At 48.1% G+C, this 25,400-nt stretch overlaps 1 protein-coding gene across 1 annotated transcript; it reads right to left on the bottom strand.

Annotated features, from left to right (window-relative positions):
- Positions 1 to 16,639: 16,639 nt before the first annotated feature.
- On the bottom strand, positions 16,640 to 24,883 carry LOC145339799 (putative G-protein coupled receptor 139). Its single transcript, XM_080184329.1, has 2 exons — positions 24,682 to 24,883; positions 16,640 to 17,541 (listed from the first exon to the last, which is right to left on the bottom strand). The coding sequence occupies exons 1-2, from the start codon at positions 24,881 to 24,883 to the stop codon at positions 16,640 to 16,642; spliced, it is 1,104 nt and encodes a 367-aa protein (XP_080040455.1).
- Positions 24,884 to 25,400: the final 517 nt, after the last annotated feature.

Below are 25,400 nucleotides of genomic sequence, written 5' to 3'. Positions count from 1 at the left end.
TTGAATTGAATAAAAAACATCTGGAATCAAAAATCTACTGATGACTATAAAACCATATTCGGGTTTGGAAAGAATCCATTTTGTTCACTAATATCTTTGAGGTAAGGAAATCTGCCGGGGGGGGGGGGAGGGGGCCAAAGCAAAGGTGAATGAACTGAGGTGGAACTGGAGAGCAGGCCAGTGAGACTCAGTTGGTGGGTGTTTCAGTAGAGGAGCAGTTCAGTAACAGTGACCAGAATTCAGTAAGCTTTAAGTTACTGATGGATAAGACAAGGATAGTTCTCAAGTGAAGGCATTAAGTTGGGGGAAGGCTAATTGCAACAATCTTAGTCGGGAACTGAAGAATGTAGATTGGGGGCAGGTGTTAGAGGGGAAATCTGGCATGTGGGAGGCTTTAAGTCTAAGTTGATAGGAATTCATGTCTGGAACATTCCTGTAAGGATGAAGGATAGGTTTGGCAAATTTCAGGAAGCTTGCATAATGAGAGATATTGTGATCCCAGTCAAACGGAAAAAAGAAAGTATTTGTTGAAGCTAGGAGGCTGAGATGACATGAAACAATTTTGGAATACAAGGAAAGTGAAAAGAAACTTAAGCAAGGTGTGAGGAGGGGTAAAAGGGGTCACAATTTTTTGTTAGCCGCAGGAGGGAGGAAAATCCCAAGGTGTTTCAAACATATATAAAGGATAAGAGGGTTTCTACACCCGAGGAGGGGTGAGGGGATCTATGTGTGGAGCCAGAGAAATGGGTGAGGTGTTAAATAAATGAGTCAGTATTCACCAAAGGGCTCGGTACATGATGAATCCGGGGAGGGTGTTTGAGTCATGTTGAGGTTAAAAAAAGAATTGGTATTGAGGTTCTTGAGAAACATGTAGGTAGACAAGTCCCCAGGGTCCGATGGGATATGTCCCATAATACGGAGAGAGGCAAGGGAGGAAATTGCTGGAGCCTTGACAGAAGTTTTTGTATCCTCACTGGCTACAGGGGAGGAGTAAGAAGATAGGAGAATAGCCGATGTTTGTTTAGGAAGAATAACGAGCATAATCCAGGTAAACACAGGTCTGTGAGCCTTCCGTCAGTGTTCGGGAAATTATTGAAGGGGACCCTTCCAGACAGGATGAAATTCCACCTGGAAATAAGTGAACTCATAAGCGAGAAGCAATATGATTTTTTTGAAGACAAGATCATGTCTCACTAACACGATGGAGCTTTTTTGAGGAAGAGATGGCGATGATTGATGAGGTGAGGGCGTTGAAGTTGTTTAAATGGACTTCAGTGAAACGTCTGACAAGGTCCCTCAGGGCAGACTGGTACAGACGGTGAATGGGATCAGAGGCGAGCTGTTCCATTGTCCCAAAAGGTTGTGGCATTTATTATCAAATAAACCTGTTGGACTCTAACTTGGTGTTGTGAGACTTCTTACTGTGTTTACCCCAGTCCAATACCGGCATCTCCACATCACAAATATTTTACACAGAGGGTGGTGGGTGCCTGGAACTCGCTGCTGGGGGAGGTGTTAGACACAGATACCATAGTGAGTTTTAAGTCAGTCTTGACATACATGAATAGGATGGGAATAGATGGACATGCCCCTATCCCCCACCCCCTCCCCGCACCCCCCACCCCAGGGAGGGGTTTTAGTTCAGATAGAGACAGTGTGTTTGATGAAGGCCTGTTCCTGTGCCTAATTCAAAACAGAAACATTTCTCCTGGTCTGAGTTTTGTGTGTGTAAATGCCTCCTTCTAATCCCCTGTAAAGGAAGCTTCCAGAACCCATCAAGGTGAGACCACTCCCTGTCGCCTCTCCCTCCCCATCACCCTCACCTTCTAAACACCCCTCACCCCTCACCGCACCCCCACAGCTTTTCATCCCGGGCTCCCGCCACCCCTCGTCCCCTCGTCCCCTCCCCCCTCCCCTTTTCTCCACAACCCCTCATCCCCTCATTTCCCCCACCCCACAGAAGCCCTGACCACCTACAACCCCCAAACCCTTTGGCACCTGCAACGCCTCATCCACTGCAATCCCTCATTTCCACAACCCCTCGTGCCCTCCTCGTGCAACCCCTCAACTCCTCACCCCTCCCTCCAAAACCGCCCCCCCCCCCCGGAATCACACTCCCACCTCCCGCCCCCTCCCTCCCCACCACAGCTCACAGCCGCAACAATGTTGTTATCAGGTGAATGAGGCTGTGGGATTCTTCCACAAACCCCAAGAGGCCAATAGCGAACACAATGAGACAGCCAATAAACCGGAACAGCCGTCACAGAGATCCACGGTACACCAACCAAAGAGGGAAGATTCGAATTAGACGCTTCTGGAAGGCCGCTGCCCTCCACTCCACTGCCCAAGCCTGTCAGGAGGTGCATCAATGTCAGATTCATCAGTTACGTTCACAAGACAACCCCGAACGTCACCCACGTACAACGCAACGCCATCCACATTCTCAAGACCAACCACAACATTGTCATCAAACCAACAGACAAAGGAGGGGTCACTGTCATACTGAACAGAACGGATTACTGTAAAGAACTGTACCCCCAACTGAACAATGAGAAACATTACAGTTACCCGCAGATCCGACCAAAGAACACACCTGTCAACTCAACACCCTGATCAAGATGATTGATTCGGACCTTCAGAGCTCCCTCCACGCTCTCATCCCACATACTCCCCGCATTGGAGGTCTCTACTGCCTCCCGAAGATACACAAGGCCAGCACACCTGACCGTCACATCATATTGGACAATGGGACACTTTGCGAGAATCTCTCTGGCTATGTCGAGGGCATCCCGAAATCCATTGTACAAAGAACCCCAGCTTCTGTCCCACACTATGGAACTCCTACAGTTACTGAGCACACATGCAGCAGTTGAACCAGGGACACACCTCATTAAAATGGATGTCTCGGCACTCTACACCAAATTTCCCCCATGACGACCACATTGCTGCAACTGCCTCAGTATTCAACACTGAGAACTGCCAATCTCCAGATGGAAATCTGTAACTCATCCGCTTCATCCTGGACCACAACACCTTCACCTTCAACAACCAGTTCTTCATCCAGAGGTATGGAAATGCCATGAGGACCAAATTCACACCTCAATATGCCAAGATGCACAGGTTTGAACAAGACTTCTTCACCGCATAGGACAACGAACAGACAAAGAACAAAGAACAGTACAGCACAGGAAACAGGCCCTTCGGCCCTCCAAGCCTGCGCCGCTCATTGGTCCAACAAGACCATTCGTTTGTATCCCTCCATTCCCAGGCTGCTCATGTGACTATCCGGGTAAGTCTTAAACGATGCCAGCGTGTCTGCCTCCACCACCCTACTTGGCAGCGCATTCCAGGCCCTGACCTCCCTCTGTGTAAAAAAATGTCCCTCTGATATCGGAGTTAAATCTCGCCTCTCTCACCTTGAGCCCGTGACCCCTCGTGATCGTCACCTCCAACCTGGGAAAAAGCTTCCCACTGTTCACTCTATCGATACCCTTCATAATTTTATACACCTCTATTAGGTCTCCCCTCATTCTCCGTCTTTCCAGGGATAACAATCCCAATCTGCCCAATCTCTCCTCATAGCTAAGACCCTCCATACCAGGCAGCATCCTGGTAAACCTCCTCTGCACTCTCTCCAAAGCCTCCACGTCCTTCTGGTAGTGTGGCAACCAGAACTGGACACAGTTCTCTTAATGTGGCCTAACCAACGTTCTATACAGCTGCAACATCAGACTCCAGCTTTTATGCTCTGTACCACGTCCTATAAAGGCAAGCATACCATATGCCTTCTTCACCACCTTCTCCACCTGAGCTGTCACCTTCAAGGATTTGAGGACTTGCACACCTAGGTCCCTCTGTGTTTCTATACTCTTCAAGTGATGTTATAACTAGATACATCAATGCCATTTTCTTCCATTGGACTCATGGTAAACAATCACTGAAGCAACTATATGAACAAGTTCCATCCCATCATCATACTCAGCATGGTTCATTCTCTGGAATCAGTTGCATCCTTGGACACACACGTTTCCATCAAGGAGAAGGACCTCAGCACTTCACTGTACAGCAAGCTCACGGATTGTTTGCTGGAGCAGATGAGTGAAGGAGCAGAGAGACAGATAAGAAATCACCTGTTAAAAACCTGTTTAAATAAATTTAAAGCACTTTCGTAGTAAGAACTTACCTTGTAGAACTGTTTAAATTATTTAAAAGCATTTTTGCGGGCTTTTTGTATTTACCGCTTTAAGAATTCTGAGGGAGTGGATAGAAGGGAGTTGTGGCCCAGCAAGCTTTAAAACAGCGCCAGGTTTAAAAGGAGGCCTGGTGTAGACAGCGGGCAGCGTCGGAGTGGGCAGCGGAGTGAGGGGGAAGCAGAGTGAGCTACTAGGGCTTAATATCAAAAGGGCCGGGGGACAGAAAGGGCCAGGTGAGTTCGTGTGGAAATTTTCAATATTACTGCAGGGAATAATGGAGGGGCATGTGATGTGTTGTTTCTGTATGATGTGGGAGCTGGTGGACCCCAGGGTCCTTCACAGTGACCATGTCTGCAGTAAGTGCAGGTTGCTGGAGGAGCTCCAGCTCAGGGTAGATGAGCTGGCCTCTGAGCTACAGACACTGAGGCTCATCAGGGGGAGAGAGGGTGCCATTGTCAATGGGGTGCAAGAGACATTCACCCCCACTAGACTGGCTAACTCTAAGGGTCGGGGACAAGAGGGGGCTGCTGGGAGGAGGAAGGAGGGTGGGGACTGGAGGAAGGAGGGTGGGGAGCGGATGCCTCAGCCTCTCAATCTGCATTACAGGTTTGAGGTTCTTGCTTCCAGTCTGGACGAGAACGAGGGAGGTGTGGTCAGTGAGCAAACTGCACACGGTACAGTGATGCAGCAGGACATAGGCAAGGAGAAGGGGAAAAGGAACGTAGTAGTGATTGGGGATAGTGGGGTGAAGGGTATTGACACTGTCCTTTGTCACAATGACAAAGTGCACAGAAGGGTGTGTTGTCTGCCTGGTGCTCGGGTACGGGATGTCACATCTGGACTGCAGAGGAACCTGGAGTGGGAGGGTGAGAATCCGGTCGTTGTGGTTCATGTGGGTGCCAACGACGTAGGCAAAATGCAAACTGAGGATCTGGGGAGGGAGTTTGAAAAGCTGGGAATGGAATTAAAAAGTAGAACTGACAAGGTGGTTATCTCTGGGCTACTGCCTGAACCGAGTGCAGACGGGCGTAGGGTTGATAGGATTAAGGAAGTGAATGGGTGGCTCAGGGATTGGTGTGGGAGGAATGGGTTTGAATTTATGGGGCATTGGCACCAGTATTGGGGTAGGTGGGACCTGTTCGGGCGGGATGGGGTTGGTCTGAACCGTGCTGGGACCAGAGTGCTGGCGAATCGAGTAAAGAGGACTGTAGACAGGGCTTTAAACTAATTGGGGGGGGGAGGGTGCGAGGGTAGGTGACATTACGGGGTCTAAAGTTAAGGAGAGGGTACAGGTAAGGGAAGAGGCCGAGGATGTCCCAATAATAAAGGGAGTAGGGGGCGTGAGTATGGTTGGTGGCGTTCTGGCAAATAGGGTCCAGGTGAAGGCTGGGATGAAGGTACTTTATCTAAATGCACGAAGCATTCGGAATAAAGTGGATGAGCTGGTGGCGCAGATCAACACAAATGGATATGATCTGGTGGCCGTTACAGAGACGTGGCTGCAAGGTGACAGGGACTGGGAGCTGAATGTACAGGGCTATCAAGTGTTTAGGAAGGATAGGCGGGAGGAAAAAGAGGGGGGCGTAGCTCTGCTGATTAAGGATAGCATCAAGGTGGTAGCAAGGGATGATATAGGAACCAAAGAGCAGAAAGTGGAATTGTTGTGGGTGGAGATTAGGAACAGCAAAGGGAGGAAGACGCTGGTGGGTGTCGTCTATAGGCCCCCGAATAATGATCTGGAGGTGGGGCGGGCTGTTAACGCGCAAATAATTGCGGCGTGCAGGAATGGGACGGCCGTAGTTATGGGGGATTTCAATCTGCATATTGATTGGTCGACCCATGTTGGACGCAGTGGGCTCGAGGAGGAGTTCTTGGAATGCTGCCGGGATAGTTTCCTGGAACAGTGTGTGTTGGAGCCGACGAGGGAGCGAGCTATCTTGGATCTGGTGCTATGTAATGAAGCGGGTAGAATTAGGGACCTTGTGGTGAAGGATCCTCTTGGAGAGAGTGATCATTGTATGGTGGAGTTTCTGGTGCAGATGGAGGAGGAGAAAGTGGGTTCCCGGACACGCGTCCTTTGTTTGAATAGAGGGGAGTACGGTAGGATGAGAGAAGAATTGGCGAATGTTGACTGGGGGAGCGCGTTGGAGGGAGGGTCTGCTGAGGAGCAGTGGAGGATCTTTAAGGAGATCTTTCTTGGTGCTCAGCAGAAATTTATTCCGATGGTTAAAAAGGACCGTAGGAGGAGAGGTAATAAGCCGTGGATAATGAAGGAGGTGAAGGAAAGTGTTAAATTAAAAGCGGAGGCGTTTAGAGTAGCTAAGAGTAGTGGGCGAGAAGAGGATTGGGAGAGGTTTAAAAGTCAACAAAGATTGACAAAGAAGTTGATAAAGAAGGGTAGGAGAAACTATGAAGCTGGGCTAGCGCTTAATATAAAAAAGGATAGCAAGAGTTTTTATAAATATATAAAAAGGAAGAGGCTGGCTAGGGTGAACGTTGGACCCTTAGAGAATGAGCGGGGGGACTTAGTGGTAGGGGATGGGGATATGGCGGAGGCCTTGAATAACTTTTTTGTTTCAGTCTTCATGGAGGAGGACGTGAATAATTTGCCGGGTGTTAGCGATGGCAAAGTGGTAGGACTGGAGGGTCTTAATGACATTACTGTTACTAGAGAGGCGGTGCTCGACAGACTGGAGGGGCTGATTGTGGACAAGTCCCCAGGACCGGATGGAATGCATCCGAGGGTTCTGAAAGAAATGGCGGAGGTGATAGTGGATGCCTCGGTGGTTATCTTCCAAACGTTGCTGGATTCTGGGGAAGTGCCGGAAGATTGGAAAACGGCTAATGTTACGCCGTTGTTTATGAAGGGTGCCAGGCAAAAGGCAGGGGATTATAGGCCGGTTAGTTTAACGTCTGTTGTAGGTAAAATGTTAGAATCCGTCATCAAGGAGGAAATAGCGAGGCATCTTGAGAACATAAGAACATAAGAAATAAGAGCAGGAGTAGGCCATCTAGCCCTTCGAGCCTGCCCCGCCATTCAATAAGATCATGGCTGATCTGTCGTGTCTCAGTTCCACTTTCCCGCCCTCTCCCCATAACCCTTAATCCCCTCTCTTATCAAGAACACATCAACCCGCGTCTTAAAAATATTTAGCGAGGTAGCCTCCACCACTTCAACGGGCAGAGAATTCCAGAGATTCACCACCCTTTGAGTGAAGAAGTTCCTCCTCAACTCCGTTCTAAACCGCCCCCCCCTTTATCTTGAGGCTGTGCCCCCTAGTCCTACTGTCCTTTCTGAGCGGGAAGAGTCTCTCCACCTCTATCCTATCCATCCCATTCATCATCTTATACGTCTCAATGAGATCTCCCCTCATTCTTCTAAACTCTAACGAGTACAAGCCTAGTTTATTCAGCCTCTCCTCATAGCTCAACCCCCTCAACTCCGGCATCAGCCTAGTAAACCTCCTCTGCACTCCCTCCAAGGCCAAAATATCCTTGCGTAAGTACGGCGCCCAAAACTGCACACCGTACTCCAGCTGCGGCCTCACCAATGCCCTATACAGCTGCAGCAAGACCTCCCTACTTTTATATTCAATCCCCCTCGCGATGAAGGCCAGCATCCCATTCGCCTTCCTGACCACCTGCTGCACCTGCAAGCTGGGTTTCTGCGACTCATGCACAAGGACCCCGAGGTCCCTCTGCACTGTCGCCTGCTGCAGTTTTTCGCCCCGTAAGTAATAGTCCTTCCTACCATTATTCCTACCAAAGTGGACCACCTCACACTTGCCAACATTAAATTCCATTTGCCAATTCCTGGCCCATTTGCCCAGCCTATCTAGATCCTTCTGCAGACTCTCCACACCCTCCGCACAATTTGCCTTTCCTCCAATCTTGGTGTCATCAGCAAATTTCGACACTCTACACTCGGTTCCCTCCTCCAGATCATCTATATAAATGGTAAATAGCTGAGGCCCCAGCACCGACCCCTGAGGCACTCCACTAGTCACCATCCACCAATCCGAATAGCACCCATTGACCCCCACTCTCTGCCTCCTATTTGACAACCTATTTGAGGGGAATTGCTTGATAGAGCAGACGCAGCACGGTTTCGTTAAGGGGAAGTCGTGTCTGACAAATTTACTGGAGTTCTATGAGGATGTGTCTAGGGCGGTGGATAGAGGAGAGCCGGTGGATGTGGTCTTTCTGGATTTTCAGAAGGCGTTTGACAAGGTACCTCACAAGAGGTTATTGCAGAAGGTCAGGGGGCATGGAGTTGGGGGTAGGGTGTTAGCGTGGATAGAGGATTGGTTGTGAAATAGGAGGCAGAGAGTGGGGGTCAATGGGTGCTATTCGGATTGGTGGATGGTGACTAGTGGAGTGCCCCAGGGGTCGGTGCTGGGGCCTCAGCTATTTACCATTTATATAGATGATCTGGAGGAGGGAACCGAGTGTAGGGTGTCGAAATTTGCTGATGACACCAAGATTGGTGGAACGGCAAATTGCGCGGAGGGTGTGGAGAGTCTGTAGAAGGATCTAGATAGGCTGGGCGAATGGACCAGGAACTGACAAATGGAATTTAATGTTGGCAAGTGTGAGGTGGTCCACTTTGGTAGGAATAATGGTAGGAAGGACTATTACTTACGTGGCGAAAAACTGCAGCATGCTACGGTGCAGAGGGACCTGGGGGTCCTTGTGCATGAGTCGCAAAAACCCAGCCTACAGGTGCAGCAGGTGGTCAGGAAGGCGAATGGGATGCTGGCCTTCATAGCGAGGGGGATTGAATATAAAAGTAGGGAGGTCTTGCTGCGGCTGTATAGGGCATTGGTGAGGCCGCAGCTGGAGTACTGTGTGCAGTTTTGGGCGCTGCACTTACGCAAGGATATTTTGGCCTTGGAGGGAGTGCAGAGGAGGTTTACTAGGCTGATGCCGGAGTTGAGGGGGTTGAGCTATGAGGAGAGGCTGAATAAACTAGGCTTGTACTCGTTAGAGTTTAGAAGAATGAGGGGAGATCTCATTGAGGCATATAAGGTGATGAATGGGATGGATAGGATAGAGGTGGAGAGACTCTTCCCGCTCAGAAAGGACAGTAGGACTAGAGGGCACAGCCTCAGGATAAAGGGGGGGGGGCGGTTTAGAACGGAGTTGAGGAGGAACTTCTTCACTCAAAGGGTGGTGAATCTCTGGAATTCTCTGCCCGTTGAAGTGGTGGAGGCTGCCTCACTAAATATTTTTAAGACGCGAGTTGATGGGTTTTTGATAAGAGAGGGGATTAAGGGTTATGGGGAGAGGGCGGGAATGTGGAACTGAGCCACGACAGATCAGCCATGATCTTATTGAATGGCGGGGCAGGCTCGAAGGGCTAGATGGCCTACTCCTGCTCCTATTTCTTATGTTCTTATGTTTTTATGTTGTGAATTTGCCCTCAAAAATCTGCCCCCAATCTACATTCTTCAGTTCCTGACAGAACTTTCTCTGATTAGCTTTCCCCCAATTTAGTACTTTCACTTGAGGACTATACTTGTCTTCATCCATCAGTCCTTTGAACTTTACTGAATTCTGATCACTGTTCCTGAACTGCTCCCCTACTGAAATGTCACCTGCCAGGCCAGGCTGATTCCCCAATCCCAGGTCCAGTACAGCCCTTCCCTAGTTGGACTATCTGGATAATGTTTCAAGAAGCCCTCCTGGATTCTCCTTACAAACACTGGCCCATCCAAGGACTGAACACAAGTGAGTCCCAGTCAATTTTGGGGAATATAAAATCTTGCATTAAAATAAACCTGTTACTTTTATACCTTGTGAAAATCTGCCTTCATATCTGTTCCTCTATCTACCACTGGCTGTTGGGCAGCCAATAGTAAACCCTGAATACTGTGACTACATGTTTTTTTTATTCCTGAGCTTCACAAATATTGCCTTGCTGTATGAGTCCTCCGATGTACAATAGGTACAGCCCTCCCACAGTACAGCTGTGATATTCTCTTTAACCAGGAGTGAAAATACCCCACCCATTTTATATCCTCCTCTATCTTGCCTGAAACATCTGTATCCTTGTACGTTAAGCTAGTATTCCTCTCCTTCCCTAAACCAAGCCTCTGTAATGGCAATAATGAATCCAAATTCCAAGTTCATCTGCCTTATACTTCCTGCACTGAAACAAAAGCACTTCAGTCCACCAGACCCTCTTTGATTAGTAGCCACACTGTGCCTGCTCTTTCTCTGAGTCTTTCTGGCCCTGCTCTCCAGTTCCACTTCAGTTAATTCATCTTTGCTTTGATCCCCATCCCCCAACAGATTTCCTTCCCTAAAGGACATTAGTGAATGTTGTCAATAAATAATACCTCTGAGACAAAGTGGTGAGTCAAAGTACAGCAGGTTTATTAGAAAAGCTTTTGGGAGAAGGCCGGTCCTTAAAGTGGATCACCAGGCCTCTCCCCAAACGCAAGTCAGAGTAAATGTTTTATACACTCCGGTTCCCGTACCTTGTTACATCCATAGTTCTCCAGGCTGTCTGACATGTTTCACCATCGTGTGGTCATTCCTGCCTCAGTGGTTGCGTCTTTGCGTCGTCCATTGTAATCATCGCTGTCTCAAGGTCATGACTGTCTCTCTTCTGTTCCTCTAAAGTGATTAGCCATTATTGAATCTTGACACCTGCAGTTTGTTTTACCAGCAAACAAGGCTAAAAACTCGCACAACAAGTTAACTGGCATACAAGATTACAGGGGTGCAAAAATAATTCTTGCAATGCTCTGTACAAATCTTTAAGTATTACAAAGTTCACTAACCTGTTCTCTTCTTCATTCCCCTCTTTTGGTCAGGGCCACACCAAATCACGGCCCCATGACCAATTTACAACCAAATGTTACCAGCATATGGGTCCAGCTGCTTTGTCAGGAGGTCTTCCCCGTCTGCCTGTACACTTGTGCCCGGTATAACCTGGGCTGTTACTCTTTTAATAATGCCATACAAACACAGCAAGCAATAACAAGTACAATTAATACAATCGATCCATGCATCAGGTATGAACCCCAGGACCCGAACCATGGCCCCAGCCAGACTGGAGGTTTATAATTGTGATATTGGTTCCCCTCATCCTGTATTGTTTTCACTATGTGTTTAATGTGATCCACCAAGTTGCCCAAAGCACCTGGAACATACGTACAACATTCAAAGCCAAGTATAGTGCATGTCCCTCCTTGGGAAGCTGCACATAATCGAGTGTCAGTCAGTTCTGTAGCACAACAGTACAAATAGCTACGACCTCTGCTGATACCTTGGAAATGGCTGTGCTCATCTCCTCAAACCCCTCTCCAGTCTCATTTGAGACTCTCTCAAAAGTTGTGGCAAATTGTTGAACTAAGAGAACTCCAGTTTACTTAATTCTGTCTTTTTTTTCCTTTTCCAACCACTTCCGTTGTTGGTCTAGCAGGTGGGGCGAATCTTACCTCCCCCCCCCCCCACCCATTTCTGATCTGTTTAATGAGTTTGTTCCTCTCAGTCATACACTCATTTATCAGTGATCCCGGGGTTCCCCACTGTCCTTGTGATCCCTCCATAATACAGATAAGTTAATACTGGAGTCTTCTATTCTTCCTTCTCACTCTCCCCCTCCGAGGTCGCTCTTACCAGTGTCCGGTGATACCTGTCGGGGGTGATCAGATCCCTCTATACCACCACTTAAACCAACGGTGGTTCCTCTACCCCGGCGATCACTCAGACAGTCTTTTTCTCACTCACGTCTGAACATCGCACCCCAGACATCTTTCTCCAGTCCCCAAACCCACTTCAAAATCCTGACCTTCAGGTGGAGGGAGCGGGGTGGGGTGGGGGGGTGGGGGGTACCCCTCTTAACAACCGGTCTAAGGCTGGGTGTTAGAGACAGATACCTCCGTGTCCGTATGTGTTCAGTTCAGACCCCTTTCACTCACACACTCTCTCATCACAGCTGACCACCTACTGTAGTTTCACCCACCCTATTAAGTTTGGTGTTATATTCCAGAGCTCCGGTTGTGTCCGTTCAACTGGACCCATAAACAGATCCTGGGCTTCAGCACAAATTTGTTACTAGTAAATAATAACTCTGAGTCTAGTTGTGAGTCAATATACAGCAGGTTTATTACAAAAGCTTCTGGGAGAATGTCAGTTCTAAAAGTGGATCACCAGACCTCTCCCCAAAGGTAAAAGAGTAACTGTTTTATAGATCCCGGTTCCTGCCCATTGTTATGCCAGCAGTTCGCCATCATGCGGTTATTGCTGTCTCAGTGTTTTTGTCCTGTGTGTAGTCCGTTGTAATCATAGCCGTCTCAAGGTCCCCACTGTCTCTATTCTATTCCTCTAGTGTGATTAGCCATTATCGCATCTCCATACCTGTGGTTTGTTTAGCCAGCACACAAGGCTACAATCTCGCACAAACAAGTTAATTGGCATACTGGGGTACAGAGACAAGTTTTGCACAAATCTTTAAGCATTACCAAGTTCATTAACCCATTCTCTTCTTCAGTGAACAAAGAGGTTCTTCCGGCAATCAGATATGGTTTTATGGTCATCAGTGGATTTTTAATTCCAGGCAATTTTTATTCAATTTGAATTCCACCAGCTGCCGTGTCGGGATTTGAACCTGGATTGCCAACATTGTGAATCCTTCCTGCTGCTATCACATCAGCAGGCGTTACTCAGAAAATTCCCACAGTCTTCCTTTCAAGGACTTACTCACCAATCAGCTGCTTCTGTTGATCCCACATCACTTCCTGAACTGTAATGTGTGTTTGTAATGTGTGGCCCACACTGGACCTGGCAGTGAGGGACCAGGTACTCAGGGACACAGGACATAGTAATACATCTCCAACTCTTTCCCTAAACTCCCACACTTACTCCAACTCTCAGTGTTTCACTCTCTGCAGCTTGTACTCTGTGGAGCTCTCTGAGTGAGCAGATTCGGTAATTTATATTTGTGTATATCCAACTCATGAACCTGATTGAAGTTGTTGCCCCCCCCCTCCCCCTCGAGGTCTGAGTAATCACAGAGGGCTGACTGCCTTGGAAGAGTTTTTTGGAGTTCAATGCTGATCTGCTTCCTCCTGCTTAGCCTGGGAACTGGGTGAGGTTCAACAGAGCTGCAGCTCACCTTTTCCACCATGAACCTTGTGGCCCAAGTTCCCCGTATCGGGTGTTGAGATGGCCAAGTTTGCTGTGTCCATTTCAGGCTCTGAGCTTCCCACTGGCAGAGGAGTACTGGAGTGCCTGGAATTATTCCCGAATCTCCCGGTGTGCTGGGAATTGATTTTTCCGGCACGGCTTCATGGCTTGTAGATGAATGAAGCATTCCCATAGGATGGTATCTCCCAAGTGGACTTGGTTGGAAACTGGTCCTGTTCTGGACCCAAACGTGCCTCATAACCACACAAACCCATTGCCATGATCCTCTCCGGATAACCTAGCAACTGCCTTTAAATGCCTCTCCAGGCTGGTGGGATCAAAGCTGGGCATCTCAATGCCTCACCGGCCTCCCAGGAAGATCAGATTCAAAGTAGAGCAGAGTCACCTTCCCAAAAGCAACTCCGCTGGGGCTGCTCTGGTTGGTGAAGGGATAGAGGGAAGGCATTGTCCTGTAACTGAAGATGAATCTGGATGGTTTGGTGTCCGAGGAGGCTGTGGGCTGGTTTTTTGTACCTGCTTTTACTGTTTGGACCTCTCTTTCTGCCAAGCTGTTGGATGCTGGGTAATATGACACTGTTGTAACGTGTCAAATTCTGTTTGACTTCATGTAATATACAAATTCCTGGATAATGATAGGTCCATTTTCAGAAACCAACACCTGTAGGATCCCGGGTGTGAAGAAAGAGGCATGAAGTTTCTCCACTGTTGTCCTTGTGTTTGATTCACTCACCCTGTGAATGGCCATCCATTTTGTATCAGCATCTACCATTATCAGGAACATGGGCCCCATGAACGGTCCAGCACGGTCCATGTGTAGCCACATCTACGGCCATCCTGGCCATTCCCAAGCGTGAAGAGCAGTGACTGGTAATAGTTGTGCCCTTGTTCATATTCCCAACACTGACCCACCAGCAAATTTCCTTATCTATACCTGGCCACCAGACAGGGCAATTTGGATGATCTTCAGTTTGCCACTCCTGAGTGGCCATGGTAAAGTTCAGCCAGGATGGGATGGTGAAGCTGGCTCAGGATGACACTCCTGAACCCCATAGGAGTGTGTCCTCTTCCCCAGTCAGCTGCTCTCTGCCTCTCCAATATGGGTGTAATTCAGGCTATAACGGCCTTTTGGTTCCTCCCATCAGCGTGAGTTGCTTCAATTCATTCAGGAATGGGTAATATTGTGTCCACATCTGAATATTATTGGCTGCCATTGAGAGAGTTTTGAAAAAGTTCATGATTCATACCTTCTGTTCCATTGGGGATACGACAAGTGTCTGTTAATCATCGCCAACTCAAAGCATCTGCCTCAGTGACTCGATCTCCTGGAGGGTGTTCCAATCAATAATGTAGGCGGACATTAATAAAGCCCAAAGTTGGATAAGGGCCTATGTTATGGGCTTCACCGCCTTGCAGATACAACTGGAATATCTTTTCCCAGCCTGCCGTGGTAGAAGAGGTATCACAGTGCTTAGCACTGCTCCCTCAGAGACCTGGGTTCAAACCGTGGCTTAGGCCAATGTGCGTGCTGAGTCTGCACATTCTCACCGTGTCTGCATGGGTTTCCCCTGGTTTCCCCCATTTCCTCTCACAGTCTGAAAGACGTGCTGGTTAGGTTCATTAGCCTTGCTAAATTCTCCCTCAGTGTACCTGAACAGGCATCAGAGTGTGACAACTCAGCCATTTTCAAAGTAACTTCATTGCAATGTTAATGTAAGCCTACATTTGACATTTTATAAATGTTAAACTTCCTCTGAGTATGAATTGTTGAATATCGCTGGGAATCCTCATCGAGCTGTTAGTGTAAGTTCATGTGAACAAGTTCAGAATCGGAGCCAAGGATCCTCCTGCCAGCTTTGAGTTTAGGTCTTTAATCCAAGGGATTGGGTATTTATCCAGCGGTGAGAAACCGTTTACCGTTTGTTTAAAATTTCCCAGCACAAAGTATTTTTTATTCACTCTTGGGAGTTGGGTGTCGCTGGCTGGCCAGCATTTATTGCCCATCCCTCATTACACTTGTTCAGATGGCAATTAAGAGTCAACCACATTGCTGTGTCTCTGGAGTCACATTCAGTCCTGACCACATAAGGACAACAGATTTCCGTCCCTGGGACATTGGTGAACCAGATGTGTTTTTTTGCTGAGAATTGACAATGGTTTTAAAGTCACCAACAGATTCTGAATTCCAGATACATTTATTCAAATTCCACCACCTGCTGTGATGGGATTGGAACCCGAGTGTCCAGAACATTAGCTGAATTTCTGTATTAATATTCTAGTGATAAAACCACACATCCATCACATCCACACCCTGAGTGTACACACCCTGAGTTCCGGTAACAAAGACACACCATATTATATACATCTACAGGGCTCCCAGATTGGACAGCATTGATTGTCTCAATCAGGGAGCTCATATTCCCGTAACTCCACCTGATGGTTATCATTAAAGTTATTAAATAAGTCTCTCTGTCTCTTTCTATCTCTCTGTCTCTTTCTCTATCTATCTCTCTCTCTCTGGCCTTCTCTCTATGTTTCTCTTTGTCTCCTTCTGCCACTCAACCTCTCCCTCAGTCTTCCTATCTCTACCCTCTTCATCTATCTGTCCTCCCCCCCCCAGTCTCATTCTCCTCCTCCCGTTCAAACTCCCTCTCTCCCTCTCTCTCTCTCACCCCTTCATTTATTTGTCTGTCTTTCTCCCTCTCTCTATTTCACTCTGTCTTTTGATCTTGTTGCATCCATTATACTCGCTCAGTCTAACTCTTTCCCTTTTGCTCCCATATCTCTCTGTATCTCTGTTTCTCTCTGGTTCTTGCTATTTCCCTCTGCCTACCTTTCTGTCTCCTTTCCACACTTAGTCTTCCTCTCCTTCTTTTATTACATCCTCCCATCTGTATTCCTCTCTCTCCCTTTTTCATTCCCTCTCCATCTCCCTCGTCATTTTTCCACACCCTCTACCCCTCTCTCTCTCTTTGGGAGTCTCTCTCTGTCACTGTCCTTTCCATCTGTCTCTCTCTCTGTCTCTCTCTCTCTTTCTCTCGGTCTTTCTGTTTTTTTCCCCCTGAATCTATTGAAACTCTTTCAAATTCTGTCACTCTTCATGCCCTTGTATCCTTTCCTCTCTCTGTCAATCTCTATCTCTCTATCAATCTCGCTGTTGTTATCGTTGCTCCCCCTCTCTCTCTCTCCATCCCTATCTGTCACTTTTTCTGTCACAATGAGGCTGTTTGTTATTTACAGTTTAAATGTCCAATAGGTAGAGTTAGGTTCCTATTGGTTGTAGTTTCCTCTCAGGGTTTAATGAAATGAAGAATTGCAGTAAAGGGATATTTCAGCAGATTTTTGATCTGCTGTCTGAAGTGAGTCTGTGTCGCAGCATAAATGGCGGTATTTGTGCAGCAACTTGTCAGTTGCAGCATGAAGCCTAATTCCATCACAAACAAATCTAACCACACTGACATATAGCCCATAAAGGACATCCGATTCCATATAGAATAAACCATAAATATTGACCACAAGAGGATGAAATTCGCTGAAATAACAAACAATAAAATGATGGATTTCCTGCGACTCTCCATCTCTGGGTCTCTGGGATCTTTCCCACTGTGGTGAGCCCGGAGTCTCTTGCGGGCTCTGCTGCTCACAAGAATGTGTCTGACAGTGAAAACATTGAGCAGCAGAATCAGGACGAATGGGACACATGGGGTTAGAATGTGGTGGAGAAACTCGACTGTTCCCCAGACTGGATATTGCACAACATACAATTTGTAACCACAAAACCAGGGGTAGTTCACCAGCTGATATCCACTTAATAACATAAAATACCAGAAAATGTTCTTTAAACAGCTCAGCGCCGTCACTGTTCCCAGAACCACAGTCGCCGTTTTCTCACTGCAATATTTACTTTTCAGCTTGGGGCAGCAAATGGCCACAAATCGATCAAAGGTGAAAGTGACGGTGAACCAGACAGAACAGTCAGTGGCTGCATAAAGCAGGGCAGCGTGGATGTTACACAAGGGGACCCATAGCAGGAAATGAAACTGTCGCGGATAAACAATGGGAATGTGTCTCAATATCAGGTCGAGGATAACGACCAGCAGATCCCCCACTGACATGGCCACCAGGTAACGAGTGACACATTTGGACAGTCCACAGTTTCTTCTCGTCAGGGTCACAATTGTGATTATGTTCACTGTCAGGAATGGAAATAAAGGGAAACAATGAGACATGGTTCAGGGGAGGAAGTTACCATTTAAACTGAGAAAGGGTTAAAAAAATGTACGCACAAAAAAACAGTCATTTAAATCTCTTTTTAAAAAGTGGCATGTCTTTTGCAGTGTGATAGTAAAGTGGAACATCTGGATGAGACTCATGCAGACACGGAGAGAAGGTCCAAACTCTACACAGACAGTGACCCAAGCCTGGAATTGAACCCAGTTCCTGAGTCAGCAGTGATAACCGCTGTGCCACCATGCTGCTCAATGGTAGCAACGCAATGGTATACATTTGGGAGAGAGTTAGAACATAGAACATAGAACATTACAGCGCAGAACAGGCCCTTCGGCCCACGATGTTGCGCCGACCAGTTAAAAAAAAACAACAATGACCCACTAACCTAAAAAGTTTTCCAGGGAGTCCACAACATTGATCCTCTCTCCGCTGCAGGCTAATAGCCTCTCTACCTTGTGTGAGATTTGGAGGGTAATAAAGTTGAGGGAGCAAACACTGAGAGTATATCTGGACTGGGGTCCTGTTGTCTCTCAGGCAGCTCACTGACCACCCCTGCAGCAGAGCTGGTACCAAACAGAGCTGGTTCACCCTCTCCTCTGGACAATACTCACAGAGGGAGACCCTGATGCCTCGGCAGATCAGAATGTCTATTATATTTACCCAGGACTGTACCCTGGAGGGGAGATTAGAGCATCGTGGCCACCGTTAGCACATCACAGGAAGAGACAGTAATCTCACGCTCGATTGGCACTGAACACAGGTATCAGGTTTTACTTTCAACAGTGGGAGAAAGCTGCAGGTGAATAGTTACTGTTCATAGCACCCAGTGCATTAGCTGCTGTCTAACTGAAGCTCAGTGAGTCCTCTCTCAGCAGGAAGGTTGCTAATCAATGCACCAGGAAAGAAAACAATCAAACAAAAGCCGGTTCCAAAGCAAAGCCAAGAAGACTGCCTTAGTGACTACTGTGTCTTGACTCTGATATCCAATATTGCGAAATGCATCAAAAGATCAGTTAGAGCATGAATCAATTAATGCCTCCCAGATTGCATGGATCCACTACAGTTGATACGCGCTACAGTTCACCTACCTCTCCTCACCCCTAGTCCCTAACCCTTTGAGATGGGCAGCTGCGACCCCTCCTGCAGGCTCCAAGCACTCTTGCCCCTCCCCCCTTCTACAGTCACCCCCACACTCCTAAAAATACACTCTCACAGCTTCACAGTCACTAACACTGCTCTTGAAAATTCAATTACAGGTCTAAAATACCTCCGACCTCTGAAGGAAGAGTTCAAGTGAGCCAGTGGACCCTGATACACAGATTCATCTGCGAACGCAACCCCAGGGACATTATCCATTTGCTGGCCTTTGACCTGTCCATGTTGGAGCATGGTCTGGATATCCACTGATCGGTGAAACAAAAACTACAGCCAAACAGTGACCCAGAATGCCTGTGGGGATGAAGGAGCAAGAGCTTCAAATCTTTAGGAGTCCAGCTCATCAACAACATGTCCTTGATCTGCACCCCCTCCACCCATTTCCGATACTATAGTTAAGAAAGCCGACAAACTCCTCTACTTTCTGAGATGATCAAAAGAAATCTTCTTCTTCTCCAACTTCTTCTCTGCTGCCATCAAACGTTTGAATGGACCTCCATCGCGTTAAGATGATCTTTTTCTACACCCTAGCTGTGATTGCAATATTACATTTAAAACTCTCTCCTTCACTATGTACGTATGCTTTGTCTGTATAGCGTTCAAGAAGCAGTACTTTTCACTGTAGACTAATATCATAAATCAGATCAATCCAAATCAAATCTGAACAGATCAGTCTTACACATCTCAAATTGGAACATTAGCACAATGTGCCTGGCCTTACCAATGGCCTTATGGAGGTTGGTGATTTACAGAATGAATTTACAAGGCTCAAAGTGGACACTGGGGGGTGTGAGAAACTGGACCTTCTCAAAGTGGATCCTTGCAAAAAAAAACACTACATGTTCTTGTAAGAGGAAAAATCCCAACAGGCAATACATGAGAATTGAACTGTTTTCAAAATAAAAACAAAGCTTCGCTGGGATCCCGGGGATTGAACCGGTGTCCCTGATGCTGTGAGGCAGCAGTGCTAATCACTGTGCCATGCTGCCATCCTATAAGGTGTCCTGGAGACATCCAAAATCACACCCATCATCACCATATCTGTGGAACAGAAATGTTTGCAAAAAATTTATCTCCACTTCAGTGGTAAGGATTTATGAACAATAGTCAGCATGGCTTTGTCAGGGGGAGATCATGTAAAACAATCTGCTGGAATATATTGATGAGGCGACTGTGTAAGTCAATGAGGGAAGTGTATGGATGTTGTCTACATGGGAATGATAAAAGCTTTTGACAACTTCCATATAGGGACAAGAATGTGATAGCAGATGGGACAGTAAAAAGTCTGACAACACCAGGTTTTAGTCCAACCTATTTATTTGATAATATTCTCACTAGCTTTCGAGGGGACAGCCTCTTCGTCAGGTGAATGGAGAGTTCTGGCCTCAGACAGAGCATATAAAGCACAGACAGTTTAGAGATTACTGATTAAAATGCGAATCCTTACACCTAACCTGCTGTTCAAGACCTGAAGTGGCCGACAATGTGAGTGGTAGGAGCACTGATCACAGTTTAAAGAGATGTGTATTGTCTCCAGACAGTACAGTAAGTGAGGTTTTGCAAACCCAGGCAAGTCACGGGGGTTACAGATAGTGCGACATGAACCCAAGATCTTTCTTGATTTTCAGAAGGCGTTTGACAAGGTACCTCACAGGAGGTTATTGCAGAAGGTCAGGGGGCATGGAGTTGGGGGTAGGGTGTTAGCGTGGATAGAAGATTGGTTGTGAAATAGGAGGCAGAGAGTGGGGGTCAACGGGTGCTATTCGGATTGGCGGTTGGTGACTAGTGGGGTGCCCCAGGGGTTGGTGCTGGGGCCTCAGCTATTTACCATTTATATAGATGATCTGGAGGAGGGAACCGAGTGTAGAGTGTCAAAATTTGCTGATGACACCAAGATTCGTGGAACGGCAAATTGTGCGGAGGGTGTGGAGATTCTGCAGAAGGATCTAGATAGGCTGGGCGAATGGGCCAGGAACTGGCAAATGGAATTTAATGTTGGCAAGTGCGAGGTGGTCCACTTTGGTAGGAATAATGGTAGGAAGGACTATTACTTACGTGGCGAAAAACTGCAGCAGGCAACAGTGCAGAGGGACCTCGGGGTCCTTGTGCATGAGTCGCAAAAACCCAGCTTGCAGGTGCAGCAGGTGGTCAGGAAGGCGAATGGGATGCTGGCCTTCATAGCGAGGGGGATTGAATATAAAAGTAGGGAGGTCTTGCTGCAGCTGTATAGGGCATTGGGGAGGCCGCAGCTGGAGTAGTGTGTGCAGTTTTGGTCGCCGCACCTGCGCAAAGATATTTTGGCCTTGGAGGGAGTGCAGAGGAGGTTTACTAGGCTGATTCCGGAGTTGAGGGGGTTGAACTATGAGGGGAGGCTGAATAAACAAGGCTTGTACTCGTTAGAGTTTAGAGGAATGAGGGGAGATCTCATTGAGACGTATAAGATGATGAATGGGATGGATAGGATAGGGGTGGAGAGGCTCTTCCCGCTCAGAAAGGACAGTAGGACTAGGGGGCACAGCCTCAAGATAAAGGGGGGGGGGGGCGGTTTAGAACGGAGTTGAGGAGGAACTTCTTCACTCAAAGGGTGGTGAATCTCTGGAATTCTCTGCCCGTTGAAGTGGTGGAGGCTGCCTCGCTAAATATTTTTAAGACGCGGGTTGATGGGTTTTTGATAAGCGAGGGTTATGGGGAGAGGGCGGGAAAGTGGAACTGAACCACGACAGATCATCCATGATCTTATTGAATGGCGGGGCAGGCTCGAAGGGCTAGATGGCCTACTCCTGCTCCTATTTCTTATGTTCTTAAGAGTACTGTCTGTTGGTCTTGTCATCACACTACAGGAATGATGGAATTGTACTGGAGATGGTGGAGAGGAGATTCACCAGGATGCTGCCTGGTTTGTGAGACATTTGTTAGCCCTCTGCTGCTGCAGCTAGCTTCAACATAACAGCTGCCTCAGATAGTCTGGGGGAGGCAGCAACTCTTCGTGAGGCGACCCCAAATGGATACAGTGCCACCCCCCCCACCACCCGGACCAATCACTTACCCCTTCCCCCATACAAATTGCATGTGGAGTGACTGTAGGTCACCCCTCCCTATCCTGGTATGGATGCAGCGAGGCAGCAAGCCCCCCTCCCTACCCTACTGTCCATGCAGAGAGGCAGCGAGACCCCCTCCCTACCCCACTGTGTATACAGAGAGGCCGCGAGACCCCCTCCCTATCCCACTGTGTATACAGAGAGGCAGCGAGACCCCCCCCTACCCCACTGTGTATACAGAGAGACAGTGAGACCCCCTCCCTACCCCACTGTGTATACAGAGAGGCAGCGAGACCCCCTCCCTACCCCACTGTGTATACAGAGAGGCAGCGAGACCCCCTCCCTACCCCACTGTGTATACAGAGAGGCAGCGAGACCCCCTCCCTACCCCACTGTGTATACAGAGAGGCAGCGAGACCCCCTCCCTACCCCACTGTGTATACAGAGACAGCGAGACCCCCTCCCTACCCCACTGTGTATACAGAGAGACAGCGAGCCCCCCTCCCTACCCCACTGTGTATACAGAGAGACAGTGAGACCCCCTCCCTACCCCACTGTGTATACAGAGAGACAGCGAGACCCCCTCCCTACCCCACTGTGTATACAGAGAGACAGTGAGACCCCCTCCCTACCCCACTGTCCATGCAGGGAGACAGTGAGGGCCCCTCACCACACTGATCGTGTGCAGAGGGGCAACAGGACCTTTAAGTCCTCCAGCAACTATGTTCAGAGTGACATCAGGGACTAACCTACCCCACAAACCGTGTGTAAGGTGGAAGGCAGACCCCCTACGCCCTCAAAAATCACGTGCTATTTGGCAATGGGACTGTACTCCCTACTCCTCTGATGGCATGCAGAGGGGCAGGGGCAGGGCAGCCCCCCTACCCCACCTACCCCACCCCACCTACCCCACCACCAATCCTGTGCAAAATAACGTTGGGCCGTCCTCTCTCCCAGAACGGCCTTCTCCCCAAGCTGCCTTCAGGCCCCGCCCCTCCATGTCCCGCCCCTTCAGGCCCCGCCCCTCCATGTCCCGCCCCTTCAGGCCCCGCCCCTCCATGTCCCGCCCCTCCAGGCCCCACCCCCAGGCCCCACCCCTCCAGGCCCCACCCCCAGGCCCCGCCCCTCCAGGCCCCACCCCCAGGCCCCGCCCCTCCATGTCCTGCCCCTTCAGGCCCCGCCCCTCCATGTCCCACCCCTCCAGGCCCCACCCCTCCAGGCCCCACCCCCAGGCCCCACCCCTCCAGGCCCCACCCCCAGGCCCCGCCCCTCCAGGCCCCACCCCCAGTCCTCTCCAGTGGACAGTGCCACCTTTGCCAGCGACCTTTCCAGGTGTCCCCAGTGGCCTTCTGGTGAGATCCTCATGACTTGTCCTGGTACATGGGGGCCTGTTGTTTGCTCACCCGACACAACCTCTCCCGATGAGGCTGGAAAGGTAAGTGTGCCCCACAATTGCATCCTGGGTTCACCAATTTTATTTTAATTTGTTTTAAAATAAATTTAAATAATTTATTCAGCCTCTTGCCAGAAATGGGTGGGAGACTGAATCCACCGCTTACTCGTTGCCAGTGAGCTCACAAGAGGTGAGAAATCGAGCGTGCCCCTGAGTTTGAGGCTGTCATGAGGTTTTAATTCTCACCCTGCCATCAGTGGGCAAAGAGTATCTGTAAACTCATCCTCCCCCCATTTGTGTGTGTGTTTGTGAGTGTGTGTGAGAGAGATAGAGAGTTTGTGAGTGTGTGTGAGAGAGATAGAGAGTTTGTGAGTGTGTGTGACAGAGACAGAGAGTTTGTGAGTGTGTGTGACAGAGACAGAGAGTTTGTGAGTGTGTGTGACAGAGACAGAGAGTTTGTGAGTGTGTGTGACAGAGACAGAGAGTTTGTGAGTGTGTGAGAGAGATAGAGAGTTTGTGAGTGTGTGTGAGAGAGATAGAGAGGAAGGGAGCACTGTATGTGTATTCCTAAGTGTGCGTTGTTCTGGAGTGTTACAGCAAGTTTGGTTCTTGAATATGTGTGTGAATGGGAGTAAGTGCTTAAATCTGATTGCTTCTGTCAGCAAATGTGTGTATTTTATAAGTGTGTTTGGATGTGTCTGTTTGTTTGTTTTCCTGTGAATCTAAGAGAGTTGGTGGGGGCACAGGGGGGCAGCCTCGTTGCCTCACAGCACCAGGGCCCTGATTTAATTTCAGGCTTGGGTACTGTGTGTGCAGAGTTTGCACATTCTCCCTGCCTGGGTTTCCTCCAAATGCTCCAGTTTCCTCCCACACTCTGAACGTTATACAGGTTACTTGCATTGGCCAGGCTAGATTTTCCCTCAGTGTACATGAACAGGCACAGGAGTGTCGTGCCTCAGGGCTTTAACGGTAACTTCATTGCTCATGTTCATTGTTCATGTTCACACGAAGGAAGAAACTTGAAACTTTACAAAATATATTCTCTCTCTGTGAGATCTTGCTGTGCACATATGACCAATAAAATGGGTTCTGTGGCCTTGTCACTGAGAGGGTGATTAGTAGTGAACTAGTGTTATAAGGAGAGTGTAGAAAGGATTCTGTATCAATCTTTTATCCACGATGGAACAGCGTTTGATGTAACATATCTATAGAAAGTCACACCATACAGAAGGCATCCGAGCCCATAGGTCCTGAGACAATTGTCAGTGGCTGAAAGAATTAATAACTGGATCCAGAAATTCAACAGAAACAACAAGAGCAGCAAACCGAGTACAGTAAATAACAAGAAAATCAATACAGTTAAACAGCCTTTCTACAATTAGGAACTGGGCACAGCCTCACTCTTCCTGAAGCTGCAGAATCCCACCTGTGTTCAACAGACCCTCCCGTGCTCCGACCCTCACCTGCTCCGATTCCTGTGGTGGTTGGGCCGGTACAATTCCTGCCAGGTACTTACCCGGAACACCAATAATAGCCAGGAGGGGATAGTAAAAACATTGAATCATCTTCAGTAGATATTCAATCCGATCAGCTAATGTTATCCATAAATCATTTGTAGTAAGCCCAGAAATCCACAGGAATAAACTCTTATCCTTGGTTGAAACATTCCAATCCATTGTTCCCAGATTCTGATCCTTGGTTGAAACATTCCAATCCATTGTTCCCAGATTCTGATCCATTGTTGGGACATTCCAATCCATTGTTCCCAGATTCTGATCCATTGTTGGAACATTCCAATCCATTGCTGCTGGATTGGAGGGCCAACGGGCCTGTTCGTGTGCTGTGTTGTTCTATGTTCTTTCTTCCCAGATTCTGATCTCTCCTCTCGTTCCCTCTCTCTCCACAGTTGCTGATCTCTGTTAGTGTTGGAGATGTTGATCCCCCTGACTCAGTGGGACAACACATTGAACGGCATCCCTTATTAATAGCAGAGGGAAGTCCTCTATGTCTCTATGACACCATTAACCTCTGTAAGTCAATGACTCTGTTCTGATCCATTGTTGGAGGATTCCAATTCATTTCTTCCAGATTCTGATCTCTCCTCTCTTTCCTCTCCCTCCACAGCCACTAATCTCGGTTAGTATCAGGGTTGTAGCTTCCGCTGATTCAATAGGACTACCCGTTAAACGGAATCCCTTATTAATAGAAGAGGAAAGTCCCTCCAGGCACACTAAT

This window comes from Carcharhinus amblyrhynchos, unplaced genomic scaffold, assembly GCF_965287045.1.
Source record: "Carcharhinus amblyrhynchos unplaced genomic scaffold, sCarAmb.v2.hapA scaffold_678, whole genome shotgun sequence".
NCBI classification, from domain to species: Eukaryota; Metazoa; Chordata; class Chondrichthyes; order Carcharhiniformes; family Carcharhinidae; genus Carcharhinus; species Carcharhinus amblyrhynchos.
Note: the sequence above shows the minus strand (reverse complement) of the source record. Positions and strands in the feature narration are given on the sequence as shown.

Coding starts and splice junctions, on each gene's coding strand:
- LOC145339799 (XM_080184329.1), bottom strand. CDS start 24,883: ATGGATTGGAATGTTTCAACCAAGGATCAGAATCTGGGAACAATGGAT. Junction 17,542..24,681: donor GGCTATTATTGGTGTTCCGG/GTAAGTACCTGG, acceptor CATTCCTGACAG/TGAACATAATCACAATTGTG.